This window comes from Mauremys mutica, chromosome 9 (genome assembly GCF_020497125.1).
Source record: "Mauremys mutica isolate MM-2020 ecotype Southern chromosome 9, ASM2049712v1, whole genome shotgun sequence".
Classification (NCBI taxonomy): Eukaryota; Metazoa; Chordata; order Testudines; family Geoemydidae; genus Mauremys; species Mauremys mutica.
The window spans coordinates 38,728,938-38,750,794 of record NC_059080.1 but is presented as its reverse complement, the minus strand read 5'-3'; the positions used below and the strand labels follow the sequence as shown (position 1 = coordinate 38,750,794).

The following is a 21,857-nucleotide window of genomic DNA, read 5'->3' as shown; positions in this document are numbered from 1 at the left end:
TGAGAAGAAATAATAAAAATAAAAAAGTCCCTGGGACGACTGCACTCCCCAGGGTTCCTGGTGTGTATTACAGAGCCACCAGTGATACCAGAGGGAAGCTATTTGACTCTGGTGAGATCTAACAAATCCCAGCCTGGTGGTTCCTTTGCCAGGGTGACCATGCTGTATTTTCCTGTGTCTCGTCTGGACCTCTCCTGTGCCTTAGTGATGGCTGGGTAGAGCAGGGGAAAGGGCCGCTCTTTTTAAAGCATTCTCCAAGTGGCTGCTCTGACTGTCTGCCCTGAGTAACTTGCAAGAGCAGAGGAGGCACTTACATATTCCAGCACCGTATCTGAAGCCAAAACTCACTGCGGTTAGAAAGGATGGACCCATCCTACTGCCAGGCTACAACTGCCTTGAATGGTATTTGGGAACGCTGAGCACCGGGGAGCACATAGCTACTGCAGGACCAGCCTCCCCCAGCAGGAGTCATTGTAAGGGGATAGCATAGGAAGCCTGACTGGGGTGGAAGGAGGAGAGCCTCCTTCAGTGGAAGTCTGTGGGGAAAGTGGTGCTGGGTGCCTTCCTGGGGTTCAGCCATAAATGCACATCTGGCATGTTTGTGGTCAGGCCCAGGACCCCTGGTGGACTTGGCGTGGTGACACCTGGTGGGAATCCCTTGGAGAAACAGAGCCACTGAGTTCCCCGATTCCTCTCGCCTCATTTGCATGCCATGCTGCTGGAGACTCTGCCCAGCAGTGACAGGTGCTGGCACCGAGTGATGAAGTTGCAGTGGAGCGCGAAGAGCCCGTGGCTGTGGAACAGATTGAACTGTCATGCCACCAGCAATGAAGGCGGGATGTCATTTCTGCTTTCCCGAACCTTTTGATCTCGGTGAGAGAGAGACGTGTGAGAGCCCCTTCCATTCTCTCCTGCTTTCTTGCTTTCTTGGAAGGAGGGTGCCACTGCCCAATGCTGCTCCCTAAAGAATGGAGCGAACGCCGGCCTCTGACACAGCTTTTCTCCTTCCTCTGGAAAGCAGCTGGGCGAGGCAGCATGTTAGCCCTGGGCCAGCCGCCTTCAGACTGAAACCTCAGACACCCACAAGAACGGCTCGCACCCTGCAGCACACCTTGAGAGAAGTGCTGTGTGCTGATGACATGTGCCAGGGTGAGAGCTCCAGAGACCCAAGTCCTCTCTAAAGACCCAGGGCAGCACAGGCCCAGGGTGGATAAAAATCAATGATTTTTTAAAAATTTTAAAAATAGATTTTTTAATTTAAATCAGATTTTTTAATTTTGTCATTTACATTATAATCACTTTTTCTTTTTAAAAATAAACCTGGTTAAAGTGAAATCTGAATTTAACACAAACTATATTAAAAGCCTACATTTATTATAATCTCTTAATACATTTAAATAAAAAAACTTTGAGTTGAAGGCTGTTTTTCTATATAAAGAAAGAATCAGGGGAAAAATCTAACTTTTGAGATCAAGCTTTATAAATATGGCACAATCATGTTTTAATGATTCTATCAACCAATGAGAATGCACATTTCTTTAGAAATAACTGAAGTGCAAATGGAAAAATTGATTTAAATTGATTATTTAAATTGAGGCTTTCACCTTGATTTAAATCGATCCAACCTGCGCAGGCTGTTGCAATGCAAACTTTTGTCCCCTACCCCGACAGTGTGACTCGAGACCAGGAGAGACCACCAGTAAAGGCAGCACAGATCGGTAGCACTCCAGGGTTCAGTCCAGCCTGAGAGCTGTGCCAATAACTGATTTTTTGTTGTTGTTGTTGCTTCACTGGGTGTTCCAAAAAATCAGGAAAAAATTATTTGGGGTCAACCCAAAATGAAAAAGTTTTTTTAAATTTTCGGCAAACTGAAAAGTTGAAAAAAATTCGTTTGTGTCTAAACTATGCATTTGATTTCATTTCTGAGCTATTTTTAAACATTTTGGGTTTTTTTTACAATTTAAGTAAGTTTCTAAATGAAAAGTGGTTAGAATAAAAAATTCGAGACTGCAATTTTTTCTGAATTTTGTAGGGCTTTTTTTTTTTTTTTTTCCCTGAATGAAACAATTTGGCAAAATCACCACAATTTTGTGAAATGTTTCAGTCAACCAAAATCTGCACTTTTTACGAAAAAAGGTTTTGGCAAACAATGTTGTCGAGCTCTGGTCTGTGGCCTGTGTGCTGAGCCTGTGAGGTTTTAGTGTCACAGTGATGCTTGTGAGGAGGCCACCTGACCAGCAGGCACTGGAACGAGACCACCAGACCATTTCACATGGCCATCACCGGGCAATGCAATTCACTCAATAGCAGCCTGGACTGTATTTAGGAACCATTGAATTAGAGGTGGAAAGCCACAGCCGCAGCTGATGTCAGTCAGCGCAGTCTCACTGACTTCAGCAGAACTTCCCTGATCCTCTGATCCAAAAGCTCCAACTCTCTTCCTCAATCAGTCTCCTCTGCTGCCACCCGGTGCTTGCAGACTCATACATTGCTTCTGCCAGTGTGCCTTTGTACCTCCCCTTCCCTCTCCACACAGGTTCCTGAGGGTGCTTGATCATCATCAGGCAGGTGGAAACTCAGTGGGTTGTGATGGTGACCCCAGCTTGGGGAGGTGGATGGGACATAGACACCCATCATGTTGTTAGTGCCTCCAGCTGGTAGTGGGAGTGCACTGCAGGCATGGATCCATGACTGCTAACATGTACCAGGTGCTCCCATTCACTGCGCTGTGTGCCTCACCTTGCTACCCCCAGTGCCACAGACATGTCACACAGAGGTGAGGTTTGTGTCGGTTGGAGCAGCCCCAGGAACAGTAGCTGGGCTTTGATTTAGGCAGCCATTTGTAGGTCCTTGTCCTCACTCCCCTACATGCTCAGGAAACTAAGGATGAAGTTTATGGCTGTTTCCCTCCCTGTGGATTGTGCCCATCCCTGCCCCAGCACCATGGCTACTCTTCCATGGGACTGGAGTGGTGGCGCTCCCTAGGGGGCCTGTCTCTCCAGCAGGGCATGTGAAAACATGAGGAATTTCTGCATGTGTTCTGTTACCTAATGTTATCAATGCTTCTCATCTTCCTCTCTCTTGCACTGCCTCCAAGGAAAGTCTCTCTCTCCCCCCTCCCCAAGCTTCAGCTTCAAGGACAGATGTTTAACACCCTATGTTCTCTTTGCAGTCCCCAAAATCTGCTTTCATCAGTGCAGCCAAGAAGGCGAAACTGAGGTCCAATCCAGTGAAGGTCCGATTTTCAGAACAGGTCACGGTTGGTGAGACAGATCCAGTAAGTGCTGCTCCTCCTTTGTCCACCATTGCAGTGATGTGAGTATTCCTGCTGTCAGTCTGCTCCTCTGAAAGATGGCTCTTCCTGCGCTGGTGCAGCAATTCCTGTGGGCCATTCCTGCCAGAGGGTTCTTGGGTGATGCCTGAGAGACCTCTGCTAATCAGCTTGTAAGTGGTGGACTGTGGTCCGTCTAACTTCACTTATAGTGGACAGAGGATTGTGATGCGTGTCGTGACAGAGGGATTTGTGAGTACAGGTAATAGAGCTGGCATGTGATCCACAGCACTCTGCAGGAGTCTGATCTAGTTGTAAGGTCCACCTGTGTCCCAGATAAGCTTTTTGTGAAGGAGATGCAGCTGCTTTGTAGCTCTCTGTAAACTGGATGGGTAGACCAGTATGTACATCTCACGTGTACCCGTGGTTGATCAGGCCACAAGTGAAGGGGCAGGGTCTCTATCTCTCAGGGTAGCGCTGGTCCATGACAGTGTGTGGCCTTGGAACTGCCCTGTGGCAGAGCAAAGCAGGCTGGGAAGTGGCTTAGGGCTGTGAGTGCAAGGCTGTAGCTCACTCCACGGATTCTCCTCCCCTGCACACATGCATAGAATCATAGAATCTCAGGGTTGGAAGGGACCTCAGGAGGTCATCTAGTCCAACCCCCTGCTCAAAGCAGGACCAAACCCAACTAAATCATCCCAGCCAGGGCTTTGTCAAGCCTGACCTTAAAAACCTCTAAGGAAGGAGATTCCACTACTTCCCTAGGTAACCCATTCCAGTTCTTCACCACCCTACTAGTGAAAAAGTTTTTCCTAATGTCCAACCTAAACCTCCCCCTCTGCAACTTGAGACCATTACTCCTTGTTCTGTCATCTTCTACCACTGAGAACAGTCTAGATCCATCCTCTTTGGAACCCCCTTTCAGGTAGTTGAAAGCAGCTATCAAATCCCCCCTCATTCTTCTCTTCTGCAGACTAAACAATCCCAGTTCCCTCAGCCTCTCCTCATAAGTCATGTGCTCCAGCCCCCTAATCATTTTTGTTGCCCTCCGCTGGACTCTCTCCAATTTATCCACATCCTTCTTGTAGTGTGGGGCCCAAAACTGGACACAGTACTCCAAATGAGGCCTCACCAGTGTTGAGTAGAGGGGAATGATCACATCCCTCAATCTGCTGGAAATGCCCCTACTTATACAACCCAAAATGCCATTAGCCTTCTTGGCAACAAGGGCACACTGTTGACTCATATCCAGCTTTTCGTCCACCGTAACCCCTAGGTCCTTTTCTGCAGTACTGCTGCCCAGCCATTCGGTCCCTAGTCTGTAGCAGTGCATGGGATTCTTCTGTCCTAAGTGCAGGACTCTGCACTTGTCCTTGTTGAACTTCATCATATTTCTTTTGGCCCAATCCTCTAATTTATCTAGGTCCCTCTGTATCCTATCCCTACCCTCCAGCGTATCAACCACTCCTCCCAGTTTAGTGTCATCTGCAAACTTGCTAAGGGTGCAGTCCACACCATCCTCCAGATCGTTAATGAAGATATTGAATAAAACCGGCCCCAGCACCGACCCTTGGGGCACTCCACTTGATACCAGCTGCCAACTAGACATGGAACCATTGATCACTACCCGTTGAGCCCGACCATCTAGCCAGTTTTCTATCCACCTTACCGTCCATTCATCCAGCCCATACTTCTTTAACTTGCTGGCAAGAATACTGTGGGAGACTGTATCAAAAGCTTTGCTAAAGTCCAGAAATAGCACATCCACTGCTTTCCCCTCATCCACAGAGCTGGTTATCTCATCATAGAAGGCAATTAGGTTAGTCAGGCATGACTTGCCCTTGGTGAATCCATGCTGACTGTTCCTGATCACTTTCCCCTCCTTTAAGTGGTTCAGGATTGATTCCTTGAGGACCTGTTCCATGATTTTTCCAGGGACTGAAGTGAGACTGACTGGCCTGTAGTTCCCTGGATCTTCCTTCTTCCCTTTTTTAAAGATGGGCACTACATTAGCTTTTTTCCAGTCATAGATTGACTGGTTTCACTTGCAGATGCAGCACGCCGGGAAGTAGGTAGTGACTCTCCCATTTGGTGAATGTCAGTGTCGGAGAAAAACTCAGTTCTCGCTTTTTGTTTGGGTGCAGCAAAATCAAATACTTTATTATTTCTCCAGTAATTACAATGGAGGGAGAGAGTGCCATAGGACACAGGGTCGCCCCAGTCCTGGACAGGTCTCTCAACTGGTAAACAATTACAGCAAGCCTTTATACTTTTGTTACAGACAATAACTAGCAATAATACAGGCAATAAAGAGCAACACTACATTTTGTTTATACATAAGCCATTCTGCTATCTTATTTGTCTCACTCCTAAGAAAAGCAAGCCTGCATATTTGGTTATCAGTTACAAGGTCGTAATAACTTTGTACACAGTTCTTTCCCTATGTCTTACACTATCCTTGCTTCTACAAATCTCACGTCATTAGGGTCACAGCTAGCCTAACTCTTGCTAACTGTCTGACATGCATTAAAATTCCCTTTAAATCCTTGTTAATTCTTTCCCTGCTTCCACATCAGGTTGTATTCATGTGTGTGCAGTGCAGATTACAGCGTGCTGCCCTCTGACAGGATCGCAGAGCACCTGACTACCACTCCAAGAGAAGCACTGAGTACATAGAGTATTATTTAGATACACCAGCAGCCTGTTCAGCACCCTAAGGACCAGACAGCCCAAAGAGAGAGAGAGCACAGACACCAACATTCATGAGGACGCCCACCAGGCAGGGCTAGCTGAGCTTCTCTTCCTTTAGTTGTAGTAATGATTGGTGACAGCATTATACAGACATGGCCTAATGTCTGTAATGGGTTAATATTTGTTTAGTGGTAGGTAAGAGCGTATTTTGTTTTTTTCCTGCTTGTTTATATATTAGAAATATCATTAGTGTTAAGCCTGACCTTGTCTGGAGAACTCCTTGGAGGTCTCTGCCCTTATGTGGCGGAACAGCAGGTGTTTGAGATTTACCAGATCTTTCTTTCTAGGTGTTCATCAGGCATTTGAGTTAAACAGGTGTTAACAAAAACCAACAACATTTAAACAATCCATATCCCCATAGTCAGGTTTCATTTCTTGAGTATCTGCCAATTTTCTAGTCATCCATAGAATCTCCCAGGGGGGAAAAGAAAGTGGATAGAAAAGATCTGATTTCTAATGTAAAGAGTGTGCAACTTTTTTTAACCTTGCAAACCAAGGAATCAAAAAAGGGCACAAGCCCAATTTTCTTTCCCTTTACAGCTCATCCTAAAAACTTAAGTTGGTCCCAGGCCCATTTATTCCTGTCAAGACAGTACACTTTAAAAGTGTGCTGTGCTTGCACAGAGAAGTCTAGCTCTGATAGGCTGAAGCACCCAGAAAGTCTGTCCTCTGAGCCAGTCAGACGGCAGAAGATCTGTTATAATATTTTCGTGACGGAATGCTCATCAAAACGATGTAACCCAGATCAGGCATTTGGTGTCAGAGAAACTGAAATCCTTGGCTGAGAAGGTTTCCGGGAGATCAGTGTCTCTTGCTTCGACTGGGAGGGTGTTTTTCAGAACACTATGTGGGGTTTGGCAGTTGACTTTAATGCAGAGTTATGTGGTTTAAACCCCAGTGCAAAGGGCTTTGAGACTGTGCCTGTGAATGGGGCCGTTTTGCCTGGATATTTCTGCATAGCCATGAGAGACTGTGACATCTCTTAATTGCAGAAAGATTTTGTTAAGCCGCACTAGTAAAAATAAATCTTAAAGCGCTTCTAGCAAATTCTATTTTTAAGCCAAATCAATTAAGTAATTATCTGATTCAAACATTGCTTGCTAAATAAAATCATTCTTCGCTGTGCTGCCCGCCTAAGATATGCAGTTCAACAGATGGGTTCCTATACGGCTTGAGATTGGCTGGGGGCTGAGATGGATCAAGGGAGATTCATATATGTGACTCCACCAGATAGCTCTGAAATTCTCAGCCCTTGTGCTTTCAAAGAGCTCGACGCAGATGCTGTATTTTCATGGGAAATTTGCCTTTTCTTAGTGCATAATTCTGAAGGAGCAGAGGCTCCACTAACTAGTATATCACTGACATTCTCTCTCTCTCTCTCTCATTTCATGGGCCTCCCCACTCACTCCCTCTCTTTTCCCCATCTCCTGTTCCCATGCTCTTCCTTTCAACCCTCCCCGCCTTTCTTTGCTGCATTCACTCCCTGTTCCACACCCGTTGGGGCTCTGCCTTTCCCCTGGCCCTGTTTGACAGGAGATGTTGAAGAAGGAAGCTCTCCTCCTCATCCCCAATGTATTGAAGGTTTTCCTGGAGAACGGGCAGATCAAGTCATTCACATTTGATGGCCGAACAACCGTCAAGGTGCGAGCCCTCCTCTGACCCCACGGGCCCTTCCTTGGCTTCTGTGTTTCCCTTATCACATTTGCTTGTTCTGTTTCCCAGTCTCCTGCGGCCTTGCACAAAGCACGTTGCTGTCTGTGCACTGGCCCCAGATAATAAATAGCATGTTTCCCTCCCTGAGTGCTGTATTTTCCATGGTACAATATTCTGCTCTTCTGTGACCCCGTCTTCTCTCCCTCCCCCATTTCACCAGCCTCCACCTTTGTTTTGGGGCCCAGTCCAGTCAACAGGAGATTTGCTGTTGAATCAGGCTGTCGGCATGCACTGTGCTACACACCCTGTTGTGCTACCCTCATGATCCCCACTCTGGCACTGGCTATGGCTCTTCAGAGCCAGGTCTGACATTCCTTGTACTCAGCTGGCCTGGGGAGGGGGTTCATTTGCAGCATGGTATGTGGATTATTATTAAGCCTGTAAAGCCTATTAACAATAACAGGCTGTTCTCCTAATTCCCAGCGCAGCCTGATGGGAAAGACACATCCCCTCTGTTGTAACAGTACTGACCAGTCAGAGATTTACATCTGCCCAGCTAATACTCTGCCTTCTGTCCTCCCACAGGTAGTTGAAGGGCCCGAGGTCTCTTTTCTAAAGAGATGTCCCCTAATGCAATGAGGGATCGCTCCTTTACTGTTGCTGTAAGGGAGGTCCCCTTAGTCTCCCTTTGAGCTAGGTGTGGAGTAATACATTGCTGTTGCACAGGCCATGGTCTGTTTAGCTAGACGCTATCAGATAACACTCTCCCAGGGTGCAGCCCAGGGGTCGGCAACCTTTCAGAAGTGCTGTGCCGAGTCTTCATTTATTCACTCTAATTTAAGGTTTCGCGTGCCAGTCATAGATGTTAACGTTTTTAGCAGGTCTCTTTCTATAAATCTATAATATATAACTAAACTATTGTTGTATGTAAAGTAAATAAGGTTTTTAAAATGTTTAAGAAGCTTCATTTAAAATTAAATTAAAATGCAGAGCCCCCCCGGACTGGTGGCCAGGACCTGGGCAGTGTGAGTGCCACTGAAAATCAGCTTGCGTGCCGCCTTCGGCACATGTGCCATAGGTTGCCTATCCATGGTGTAGCCTTTGGAAAGGAACATGGGAGCTGGGCTGCAGAACAACAGTGCCCTGTTATACCCGAAACAGCAGCTTTTGCACCTCCTGCAAACATGCATACAGACATTACCTGCTGGCCCATATAACCCTGCCTGTGTCTCTCTCTGGGTTACATTGCCAGGACGTGATGGTGACGCTACAGGACCGCCTGTCCCTGAGATACATCGAACATTTTGCCCTGGTCCTGGAGTATTCCAGCCCAGAGCAGAGCCACAAGTTCCTCCTCCTCCAGGACAAGCAGCCCCTGGCCCACGTAAGCTTCTGAGCTGCATGGCTGCACACCTGCCACCAGGCCGAGCATTGTACTTGTAGCAGGAGGTCTGGCTCCATGAGGGTGGGGGTGGGGAGGTTTCCACCTAGGAGGAAGGAGCTCAGGACTAGGCTGAAGGTGTAAGATGGAATCAGTTTGGTGCCATCAGTCACTGCTGGAAAGGGTCCCACAGGCTCAGTTCTGCATGTGGGAGTCAGTGCTCCGGGGAGGTCCTGATGGGCTGCCCAGGGAGAGGAACATCTGTCATACACTCTCCCATGGCAACGTGGAGACTCTTTTGCCCCCAAGACTGGGAGAGGTGGGAGGCCAGTGTTAACTAACATCCCCAGCAGAGCATAGGAGAACTAGGCAGCTGCCTTCACGCGTGGCCAGGAGATGAATCCAGGACTGTTGGTTATAGCTGCCAGGCATGGTTCCTTACAGTGTTAGACCTAAATGAATAATATGCTTTAATCCTGCCCTAGAGGGATGAGCTTCTGCTGGGGCAAGAGGGGAATCCAGTCTACAGGTCCATCCAGCCTGGGGTCCCGGGGGCTCACTGGCCCTGGGGTGAAGGGCATTCAGACTCGCAGTTGTACTTTCTGGTTAGCTGATGCAGTGGAGACACTTTTAGTGCCACGTGGGGCAAGGAAGGGTTTCCACTGGCAGCTCCTTCGCTATCAGGCTCCCACTGGCACTTCAGCAGGCACTGGAACCAGTAAGACAGGGGAAAGGGGCTGACTGAGGGGCCTGTGGGTCTGCCTAGATCCATGGAAGACTCAGGCTTGATACCTGGACTGGATGAGGTTGGGAAAGGCGTGGAAGGAAGCAGTGTCCTTAGCCCCGTGATAGGGAGTGTGTGCCTCACGTTCTGCAGTGTCCCCTCTGGCCAACTGAGGGGCAGTTCTGATGGCTTGCGAGGAGAGCCCGACCCATTTCTCCTTGGCAAAGGGCAGGGGCTTCCAGGACGGCTTTAATGAGAGTAATAATAATGTACGTCTTCGGGCTGCTGTATAAACACTGGCTTAGTGTAACCGGGAATCCTCAGCATCCTTCTGGGACACTCCCATCCGGGAGAAGATTAAGAGATGGCAGGCCACATTCCCAAAAGCCTTTCCATTTGGGCTCCAATTTTGCAGGCACAAATCCTCGATTGTAGATCTCTAACTACCTGGTCTGTGGGTGCAGTCAGGTAGCGGGAGGTCTGAGTGTTAGTTTGTGCATCTGCACCTGTCTAGTCGAATCTGACCTGATCTATGGGGTTGATATGACCTTGGTCTATAAGTGCCTGCAAACCTGGGCTTGTAATGCCTCTATAACTCTGCCGGAGCCCCATGGCCTCTTGCAGGAATGGCCCTGAATCCTGTCAGCTCCTCTCAGTGAGGCTGCCTGACCTCCCTGGCAGAGATGGGCTGAGCTGTGACGTTCCAATCCAGCTCTGAATTCCCCTAGAGTTTGGTGCATTGTTCCCCAGTGTACCGGTCTGGGCTGATCTCAATTTCCAGGGTGGGTAAAGTGGGCAGGGAAGGACAGGGAACGGCAGGGGAAGGGGGCTGTGAAATGCACGGGGTGCAGGGCTGGATAATGGGCTGCTCCCCACTCTGCTGCCTTAGAACAGCAACTCCTGCTTCACCTGCTCTTGTTCGCCCCCTGGGACAGGTGGTGCAGAGGACACATTATCAGGGGATGCGATGCCTCTTTCGTGTGAGCTTCTTCCCCAAAGACCCGGTGGAGCTGCTGCATCGAGACCCAGCAGCGTTTGAGTACCTGTACATCCAGGTAGGGGGAAGGACAGACAGAAGGTCAGGCCAGTGGCCAATAGAAATACAGCCTCATTGCTGTTCTCGGGTCACTTCAGTCCCAGCATTACCCAACGTGCTTTGCATTGCCCTGCCAGTGCCACTCAGAACAGTGGCACTGTGAGCTTCCTGCCAGGGGTGCCCTGCCAGTGCCACTAAGAACACTGGCTCTGTGAGCTTCCTGTCGGCAGTGCCCTGCCAGTGCCACTCAGAGCTCCGGAAGTGTGAGCTTCCTGTTGGCAATGCCCTGCCAGTGCCACTCAGAACAGTGGCACTGTGAGCTTCCTGCCAGGGGTGCCCTGCCAGTGCCACTAAGAACACTGGCTCTGTGAGCTTCCTGTTGGCAGTGCCCTGCCAGTGCCACTCAGAACACTGGCTCTGTGAGCTTCCTGTCGGCAGTGCCCTGCCAGTGCCACTCAGAACAGTGGCACTGTGAGCTTCCTGTTGGCAGTGCCCTGCCAGTGCCACTCAGAACACTGGCACTGTGAGCTTCCTGCTAGCAGTGCCCTGCCAGAAGTAAATCTGTTCCGGGATGGCTGTAACGTTGTGTTCCTCCCCTGTGTTTGATGGAGATGTCTGATACCGTGAAGGCTGGCAGATCAGCTGAGGTGGCAGATGGTAGAAGGAGAAGCCAACCAGTCCGTTGCTGTCTGCAGAGCAGCCGGCCTGTGCCTGGCAGCTCGGAGCACTGCCTTCCCAAGGCAGAACTGTCTGGCAGCAACACTGGGATGCTCAGGTGTTGTGTTTGTGAAGCGGCTGAGGGGCCAGCTCCAGTTTGATTCTGAGCGGTCTCCTCTCTTACCCCAGAGCCGCAACGACGTGATCAGGGAGCGCTTTGGGATGGACCCCAAGCCAGAGACGCTGCTGGGTTTGGCTGCCCTCCATATCTACATCACCGTCTCCGCCACCCGGCCAGCCCAGAAGGTGTCCCTCAAAACTGTGGAGTGAGTCCTGCTCTCCCAATTCCCCCTTCTCAGCCCTGCCCCCATTGCCCAGCCACGTATCGTTACCTGGCCAGGGCTCCTGCCTTGTCACTGGGACTCTGCAGGTGACTGTTTCAGGATGAGGAGACGTAGGGTGCAGCTGGAACGCAGGTCAGAATCAGCCGATGGGAAGTGGGTTTGGCAGCAGGCCCAGCACAACGCTGTTGATAGGACACACACAACATTTGCAAAGAGATGCCTGAAACCAGCAGGCTTTCCTTACAAACACCAGACCCAGCACAGGCTGGTGGAGAAGTTTGCTGTGAACCTGGGGCCATTTCCTGATTTACAGCTTGGCATCCAAAGCAGGCAAACCTGTTGGGGCTGTATAATTCCAGCATACAATTTTGTAGCGATGCTTTGCATTTCCCTGTCCCGGGTCATTTGAGGCTTCCAGATTATGTTTCAATCAATAATGAATTAACCTTCACAGTCCTGCCCCGCCCAGCCTATGAGGTAGGTAGGTATTATCTCCTTTTCACATATGGAGAAACTGAGGCATACAGGAGTTAAGGGACCTGGCCAAGGCCATACAGTGAGTCAGAAGTAGACCCAAGATCTCCTGAGTCCTGGTTCCCAGCTCTAACCATTAGAGAATCCTTCCTTGCTAGCTGAAACTACATGGTTCTGAATGTTGCTTTGAAGTCAGGGTTGGTTCAACCCCCAAATGCAGCGGGTGCAGCACTCCTTGAAGGGAGGCCAAAGAGACCATTCCCTTAGCCCTGGCAGACCAAAACGGCCAAGGTTCAGCCTTCTTCACTGCTTGTTGTGCCTTGTAGATGCTTAGCAATGGCTTTGGCTCCCTCTGTTGGCAAGAGGGTGCTTCAGTGTCCCAGTAACTGTTTCCCGCTCCTGTCTGCCTCTTCACTCCCATCTTTTGCACCCTGCCAGCTGGCTCCTTGAGATCCAGCCAAATATGGCCAGAAGAAAGGAGCTGTGGCACATCAGGCAATGCCTGCAGATTGCGCGGGAGGGGAGGAGAGCGCAAGCTGGGAACTCGGCAGTTCGGAATCATCTTCGCCGCAGTCTGGGGTCAATAGTCAACCTGCAGAACGTTCCCCCTCCTCCCGTGCGGTAGATTGCAAGGCAGAATGTTTGTCATCCCATGTAAGCAGGGGAGGAATAATCCAGCCATCATCCTGGACATACACTAGGCAGCCAGTCCTTGGCAGACTGAGGTTTCTCATCTCAGCAGTAAGAATCCATTCCTCCTGAGCCCAAAACTTTAGCCCACTTGATGCAGCCTGAAGTGAAGCGTATGAGCTACCAAACTCTGTGCTAGCATCACACCGGGAGATTGGGAGTCATGTGGGGCAGAGACCTTGTCTGTAAAGCACCTAACAGGTTAGAAAGAATACACGATTGCAATAATGGTGGAATGGGAGAGAACTCCTCCTGTATCTCCAGTCACTTGGGATAAGGACAAGCTCTGGATTTGTTTGCCTCTCTGGAGTGGACTTGAGGTACTTACTGGTTTGGAAGCAGAAACCATGTAGTGAAGTGGGGGATCAACACTTACTTGGTTATAAAAGTGGCTGGGTCTTTATAAACCAGCAGTAGCGTTAGAAACCGGGGTCCAAATTCAGACCTGATGTTAATGGGTGAGACTCTGTTGACTTCAGAGTAGTTACACCCACTGACACCAGGGCTGAATTTGGCCCCAGATTTGTATCTTGCAGTGAAACCCTGCCTTGCTTCCCACCCCCATCCCCTACACCAGAACTCCCCAGCGGTAGGATCTGCATCTGACCTCTTCCTGATTCACTCTGCTAAGGTAGCAGGAGGGCTTAGAGGAGGCCCACTGGTTCTCAGAGCTGCTCCCCACCCACACACACCTGGCCTCAGGTTCTGGCCATGTGTATTGTTCTCCTTCCCGTCCATTCTCTGTCACCTTCTCTCCCTTCTGAGCACCTGCCGCTCGCTCTCCTCTCTCTGAAGTCATTTCTGCTTGCAGGAAGGAGTGGGGGCTGGAGCCGTTTCTGCCTCCTTCACTTCTGCAGCTCATCAAAGAGAAGAGCCTTCGGAAATCTCTCTCTCAGCAGCTGAAGGCCCATCAGAACCAGCCGCCCAGTGGCACCAAGGTAAGCAGAAGCCAGCGCAGCCCCACCATGGGTTCTGGGTGGGGAGTGCTGCAGCTGGTATGTGCCAGCAGGAGCTTTTATGTTTTCACTTGCTATTAGTGTGCATGGCTAGCCAGGGATTCGTGTTATTGTATGCAATTGATGTTTAAGTCCATTACAGTGTGCTGTAAATCCCCGGGGGTGACAGCCCGCTAGCCTGCTCTTTGTCATGAATCCATTTGCCAGGGTAATCTGGATTTCACAGCAGTAAACCGTGGTGGAGCACAGTCAGTTCAGATAAACTAAGAACCAAGCTGAAACTTGGCCAAAAAGTCACCAGTTTAGTTAACTTGGCTTTAGGATTATTTTCCCATTTTGTGCTTCCGAGCATCAAGAGTCAGATGTGTGGCAATGCTCCGGGAGAGGGGCCTGTCTGCCCATCCAGCCCCTGCCATTGCTGGAGTTCCTGTGAGGGAGGCCACTGCTCACGGGAGCTGTAGATCCCAGAAGGACACGTCATCCTCTAAGGGTTTACAGAAGTACCTGCATGTCTGAATGGACGTTCTCCTTCTCTGGGCCAATAAACTTTTAGACGTTTGCCCTGTCCCACTGCAAAATAAAATATCTGTTTCCAACAACAGCAGCTACTTGCCTTCAGTTGTTAAGGGAGCACAGCTGCCATCTCCACATCACCTGGGGATGTCTCCATGTCACGAATCATTTGAGGCACAATGGCAAATTCTAAACCCCCCAAAACTGCACCAAGCACTCCCCAAGCTTCTGGAGAGGACCTTCCTTGACTCCTCCTTCGGGATCCTCCTTAGTTTTTTCAGTCTCTTGAGTCTTTGCCTTGTTACACTGATGTATTTCCTCAGGTTTCAACAACCCAGGCAAAGCTCCAGTATCTGCGGATCTTGAATGAGCTTCCGACCTTTGCAGGAGTCCTCTTCAACACAGTGGGACTGGTATGGTAATTCCAGCATGATACAGAGTAGACCATCCTCATGATTTTGGGTGGGTCTTTATGGGTTCCGAGGGTGCCGCATAATTGGCAGTTGGCCTTTGGCATGCACAACAGCGTATGCACATGCACGAATGTGCATAGGTGTCCATGATCTCCAAATAAAGGACAGGTCATTTCCCAGATTCTAATGAACTCCCCTGCTGTGAGGTGACAATACTAATCTGCCCATAAAACCTTCAGAGTCTCTACTGACTACAGGCCAGATCCTCAGCGGGTATGAATTGTAACTCTTTGGAAGTCAGTGAATCAGTGCCAGTTTATACCAGATGAGGATTGGGCCCTTTGTGTCTGTAGTTGTTTAATTAGATGATCTTCTACCCAAATAATTTTAAAGGGCCTCAGCCATGCTCTTAAATCCCAGCTCCACTATAGAAATCCTGTTTGCCAGGGTTTGCGGCTGTAAAAGTTTAGTGGCTGTCCTGTCGTTGGCCTTTAGACATCTCATCTTTCCCTCTCCCTCCAAGAGTGTCTGTGAGGCCTGGAAGCATGTGAAGGGATCCTCAATGGAGGACCGAGTCCCAGGAAATGTTCCCTGTTCTGTCTTTGCGATGAATACATCAGACAGCCTTGAAATTTCTGTGATTAGCAATCCCAGCCTGTCTATTGGTCTGCAGTGTCTCGGAAGCTGTTACAGTGATATAATCTGCCTGAGCATAGTCCACTCCTTCCGCCTACTTGTCATCCCCATTAAAATCATCCTCATCAACGCAGCCTCATTTTGTCCACTGCAGGATGAAGGCCACGCAGCCAAACCATGAGCACATAGGACCTGCCAAGGTTCCCAGTTGCCTGGCTCATCTCCATCTCTAGTGGCCCTTGTGCCACCTTCCATCTATGGCTCTCCATTCTGTTGTAAGTTTCATCCATCTGCTATCGTTCCTTCCTGCCACACAGGCTGTACCCACTTTCACGACGTCCTCTTACCTTGCTTCCTTCCCCATTGGTTTGGTCTGCAGCATGTTTTTTACTTGCTTCTTCATAATTATGTAAAAACTCCAGAAGCGCCTCTCCCAACAGCTCCAAGCGCTCCATAAAAAAAGATCCAGACTATATTAAGCACAGTGTGGTTGAGGGTTTAGAGCAGGGGAGTGGGTGTCAGGCCTCCTGCCTCCCATTCCTGGGTTCTGATACTGACTTGCTGCATATCCTTGGGCAAGTGACGTCTCTCTGTGCCTCAGTTTCCTCAAATGTAAAATGAAGGTAGGAATATTGATCTAGCATGTCCAGGAGGGGCCCAGAGAATTAATGCTCATAAAGCACTTTGACATGCTCAGATGAAAGGCTCAGTGGAGGTGCAATATATGCATTAGGGCAATAATAGTGTGATCTTCATCATTATTTTCCTGTGTGTGTTTGTCCAACCTGTAGCTTTCCCTTCACATTCCAGTTTAGCACCATGTGTCATGGCTGGAATGGCCAGGTCAATACTGATTGCCATTGTTAATCAGAGATCAGCTTTTTATTTTCCTTTATTGTTCCGTAAAATTCCTCCCCAACCCCTCTCGTCCGCCTCCCCTTTCACTGGCCTCCTCCTTCTCAGAGGTGATTTAAAACCCGCCATCTCTGTAACATGCTTTTACTTTTCTGTAGCATGACAACAGGCCTGAATATTTCATGCAGACAATCAGTTCTGCCATTTATTTTTAAATAGTCTTGGCAACCTGCATGCTGTTCCGAGGTGCCATTCCCAGCACTGCGGAAAAGGGAGCTAAACTGTTGGCAAACTCCAGGTGTGTTCTCAGCATTGGCTGCCCCCCTTGCCATGCATTAAGTATCTCTGGTGCTGTGACCCCTCCCCACCGGCCCAGATCCAGGGTGGACTTCAGCCAGCTGAGTAAATAATGTCTTGGCTACAGGCTTGGCTTGGTGTAAGGAACAGAGCTCAGCTGGGGTTGGGCAGGCAGCCTTTTCACATACAGCTGCATGGCATTTTTTCACACGTGTCTCTCTCTCTTTTGATTCGACTGGGGTGGCCACCCTCTCAGGACGAGAAGCAGCCGGCCACCATGCTCCTGGTGGGCCCCCGCCACGGTATCAGTCATGTCATCGACCTGAAGACCAACCTCACCACGGTGTTGTCAGAGTTCAGCAAGGTCAGCAAGATCCAGCTGTTCAGGGAAAACCAGGGTGTGGCACGAGTGGAGACCAGCATCCTGGATGCCAAGGTAGGCACAACTTCCTCCCAGGGCAGGTGCAGAAGGAGTCATGGTCTTCAGCTGGGAGAAGGGTTAGCAGGGAGGTTCACACAAGGAGGCTCAGAGGCTAAGGGTCAGGGCTCCTCTGAGGACTTGTCTTCAGGTGGCATGAGTGCAGATGTGTTGGTTGGTCTCATCATTAATGTCTCCTGGACACTGGGTCAAGTAGAGAGTGCACTGGACTGGGAGTCAGGAGACCTGGGTTCTAGTCCTAGCTCTGCCGCTGGCCTGCTGGGTGACCTTGGGCCAGTCACTTCCCCTCTGTTTCCCCTGTGTCTGTCTTGTCCACTTAGAGTGTAAGCTGCTTTGAGTAGGGACTGGCTCGCTATGTGTAAAGCATCTGGAGCTCTGGCCTTGGTTGTGGTTCCTAAGTGCTACTGTGATACTGTGTGCTTTGACCAGATGCGGGGTTGCAGGTTGGGACTGAGATGAATGTAGTGAGCTGGGTGGAGATTCAGGACACGAGTAGCAGGAAATTCTGTCCTGCCACGAGACCAGGAACAGACAGTGATGACAAATGGACACGTCCTGGGTGGGTCATACCCCTCTGACAGGTACCCGAGAGGCCTGTCTCTTTCTTACACATCAGCAACACTGGAATAACTTGGCATGCCAATGAAGCCTCATCGAATTGAACTGAAAAAGTGTCAGTCAGACTGGAGAGCATTGACAATGCTGTTTGAGGGCCCAGTGGGAGCAGCAGGGGTGCTGCAATCGAGACAGAGGCGCACTGGCAGGAGCTGGCACTGCTTTAGCCCTCACTGAACCCCCGCAGTCAGCCCCTCACCTCCGCAAGCAGCCATGCCCTCTGAGAAAGGCTGTAGGAAGGAACCATTTTGAGAACATCACCTCCCAGGCCTACCGGCCTCTGTTGGCTTGGCCAGATTCTCCAGCTGTGCCTGGCAACCGCAAACACAGGTGATCTCCACAGAATCCTAGGGGCTGGATTCAGAAGAGACCCATCTCTCTGCCAGTGCATGATGACTGATTCCATTTACTAGGGATGTGTCTCATCATGGTTGCAGAGTCACAAGCACTAGGATCTTCATCGTCCCCTGGGAGATGCTTCCCCAAGAACTCACTGTCAGGAAGTATTCTTGATACTGAGCCTAAAGGTTCCCTTTCTTAATATCAGCCCATGACCGAGTCTTTCCCCCCCACCCCCATGTACTGTTCAAAGCAGATGGTCTGTCTCCTTGGTGTGAACATCCTGCTGAGATCTGTGGACTGTTAGCATGTCATCCCTCTTCAGTTGCCACTTAGCCAGGCCTTAGTACTTTTAATCTCTCCCCATCAGTCTCTGCCACTGGCCCCTGATTATTCCTGTAGCAGCCCTCTTATCTGCCTCTAAATTGGCACAATCTTTCTGGTAACAGGGCACCCAGAACTGAAGCAATATTCCAGGCACAGATCTATAGAGAGAGTAGGATTGTTACCTCCCTGCTGTGGGATGAGAGACCTCTGTATATGCAGCCCGAATCTGCATTGGCATTGCTTGCTGCGGAATTACATTGCAAGTTCAGGTCTAACTTGCTGTCCACAGACACCTCTAAATCCCTGCCAATACCTCCGTGCACAGGCTGAAATTGTGGAAAAGCAGTATCACTTGCCCCATAACCTCAGCCATGCAGAACACAACGCCATCCACAGCCTCAGGAACAACTCTGACATCATAATCAAAAAGGCTGACAAAGGAGGTGCTGTTGTAATCATGAATAGGTCGGAATATGAACAAGAGGCTGCTAGGCAGCTCTCTAACTCCACCTTCTACAGGCCATTACCCTCTGATCCCACTGAGGGTTACCAAAAGAAACTACACAATTTGCTCAAGAAACTCCCTGAAAAAGCACAGGAACAAATCTGCACAGACGCACCCCTAGAGCCCCAACCAGGGGTATTCTATCTGCTACCCAAGATCCATAAACCTGGAAATCCTGGATGACCCATCGTCTCAGGCATTGGCACCCTAAGAGCAGGATTGTCTGGCTATGTAGACTCTCTCCTCAGGCCGTACGCTACCAGCACTCCCAGCTATTTTCAAGACACCACTGACTTCCTGAGGAAACTACAATCCATTGGTGATCTTCCAGAAAACATCATCCTGGCCACTATGGATGTAGACGCCCTCTACACCAACATTCCACACAAAGATGGACTACAAGCCATCAGGAACAGTATCCCCAATAATGTCACAGCAAACCTGGTGGCTGAATTTTGTGACTTTGTCCTCACCCACAACTATTTCACATCTGGGGACAATATATACCTTCAAGTCAGTGGCACTGCTATGAGTACCCACATGGCCCCACAGTATGCCAACATCTTTATGGCTGACTTAGAACAACGCTTCCTCAGCTCTCATCCTCTAACGCCCCTACTCTACTTGTGCTACATTGATGACATCTTCATCATCTGGACCCATGGAAAAGAAGCCCTTGAGGAATTCCACCATGATTTCAACAATTTCCATCCCACCATCAACCTCAGCCTGGACCATCCACACAAGAGATCCACTTCCTGGACACTACAGTGCTAATAAGCGATGGTCACATAAACACCACCCTATACTGGAAACCTACTGACCGCTATACTTACCTACATGCCTCCAGCTTTCATCCAGACCACATCACACGATCCATTGTCTACAGCTAAGCTGTAAGATACAACTCCATTTGCTCCAGTCCCTCAGACAGAGACAAACACCTACAAGATCTCTATCAAGCATTCTTAAAACTACAATACCCACCTGCTGAAGTGAAGGAACAGATTGACAGAGCCAGAAGAATACCCAGAAGTCACCTACTCGAGGACAGGCGCAACAAAGAAAGTAACAGAACACCACTAGCCATCACATTCAGCCCCCAACTAAAACCTCTCCAGCGCATCATCAAGGATGTACAACCTATCCTGAATGACAATCCCTCACTCTCACAGATTTTGGGAGACAGGCCAGGTCTCGCTTACAGACAGCCCCCCAACCTGAAGCAAATACAAGCAACCACACAACAAAACAGCTAGCCGGAGATGTTAGGAGTAACAAGAAGGGTTTCTTTAGGTATGTTAGCAACAGGAAGAAAGTCAAGGAAAGTGTGGGCCCCTTGCTGAATGAGAGAGGGAACCTAGTGACAGAGGATGTGGAGAAAGCTAGTGTACTCAATGCTTTTTTTGCCTCTGTCTTCACAGACAAGGTCAGCTCCCAGACAGCTGCACTCTGCAGCACGGTATGGGGAGGAGGTGACCAGCTCTCTGTGGAGAAAGAAGTAGTTCGGGACTATTTAGGAAAGCTGGACGAGCACAAGTCCATGGGGCCGGATGCGCTGCATCCGAGGGTGCTAAAGGAGTTGGCCGATGAGATTGCAGAGCCATTGGCCATTATCTTTGAAAAATCATGGCGATCGGGGGAGGTCCCGGATGACTGGAAAAAAGCTAATGTAGTGCCCATCTTTAAAAAAGGGAAGAAGGAAGATCCAGGGAACTACAGGCCAGTCAGCCTCACCTCAGTCCCTGGAAAAATCATGGAACAGGTCCTCAAGGAATCAATCCTGAACCACTTAAAGGAAGGGAAAGTGATCAGGAACAGTCAGCATGGATTCACCAAGAGCAAGTCATGCCTGACTAACCTAATTGCCTTCTATGACGAGATAACCGGCTCTGTGGATGAGGGGAAAGCAGTGGATGTACTATTTCTGGACTTTAGCAAAGCTTTTGATACAGTCTCCCACAGTATTCTTGCCAGCAAGTTAAAGAAGTATGGGCTGGATGAATGGACGGTAAGGTGGATAGAAAACTGGCTAGATGGTCGGGCTCAACGGGTAGTGATCAATGGTTCCATGTCTAGTTGGCAGCCGGTATCAAGTGGAGTGCCCCAAGGGTCGGTGCTGGGGCCGGTTTTATTCAATATCTTCATTAACGATCTGGAGGATGGTGTGGACTGCACCCTTAGCAAGTTTGCAGATGACACTAAACTGGGAGGAGTGGTTGATACGCTGGAGGGTAGGGCTAGGATACAGAGGGACCTAGACAAATTAGAGGATTGGGCCAAAAGAAATACGATGAGGTTCAACAAGGACAAGTGCAGAGTCCTGCACTTAGGACGGAAGAATCCCATGCACTGCTACAGACTAGGGACCGAATGGCTGGGCAGCAGTTCTGCAGAAAAGGACCTAGGGGTTATGGTGGACGAAAAGCTGGATATGAGTCAACAGTGTGCCCTTGTTGCCAAGAAGGCTAATGGCATTTTGGGTTGTATAAGTAGGGGCATTTCCAGCAGATCGAGGGATGTGATCATTCCCCTCTACTCAGCACTGGTGAGGCCTCATTTGGAGTACTGTGTCCAGTTTTGGGCCCCACACTACAAGAAGGATGTGGATAAATTGGAGAGAGTCCAGCGGAGGGCAACAAAAATGATTAGGGGGCTGGAGCACATGACTTATGAGGAGAGGCTGAGGGAACTGGGATTGTTTAGTCTGCAGAAGAGAAGAACGAGGGGGGATTTGATAGCTGCTTTCAACTACCTGAAAGGGGGTTCCAAAGAGGATGGATCTAGACTGTTCTCAGTGGTAGAAGATGACAGAACAAGGAGTAATGGTCTCAAGTTGCAGAGGGGGAGGTTTAGGCTGGATATTAGGAAAAACTTTTTCACTAGTAGGGTGGTGAAGAACTGGAATGGGTTACCTAGGGAGGTAGTGGAATCTCCTTCCTTAGAGGATTTTAAGGTCAGGCTTGACAAAGCCCTGGCTG

At 49.4% G+C, this 21,857-nt stretch overlaps 1 protein-coding gene across 5 annotated transcripts in view; it reads left to right on the top strand.

Annotated features, from left to right (window-relative positions):
* FRMPD3 (FERM and PDZ domain containing 3) overlaps positions 1–21,857 on the top strand; it is a 139,132-nt gene that overhangs the window by 87,451 nt on the left and 29,824 nt on the right. For 3 of the 5 annotated variants that reach the window (XM_045031004.1, XM_045031008.1, XM_045031003.1), the window contains 8 exons: positions 3,173–3,277; positions 7,556–7,663; positions 8,928–9,059; positions 10,716–10,835; positions 11,663–11,799; positions 13,793–13,919; positions 14,774–14,863; positions 16,908–17,087. In XM_045031004.1, the coding sequence (XP_044886939.1) occupies positions 3,173–3,277; positions 7,556–7,663; positions 8,928–9,059; positions 10,716–10,835; positions 11,663–11,799; positions 13,793–13,919; positions 14,774–14,863; positions 16,908–17,087 (999 nt within the window). Of the gene's footprint in view, positions 1–609; positions 874–3,172; positions 3,278–5,897; positions 6,154–7,555; positions 7,664–8,927; positions 9,060–10,715; positions 10,836–11,662; positions 11,800–13,792; positions 13,920–14,773; positions 14,864–16,907; positions 17,088–21,857 lie in introns of those variants that run through there. The other 2 variants (XM_045031005.1, XM_045031006.1) reach the window with 2 other exon arrangements.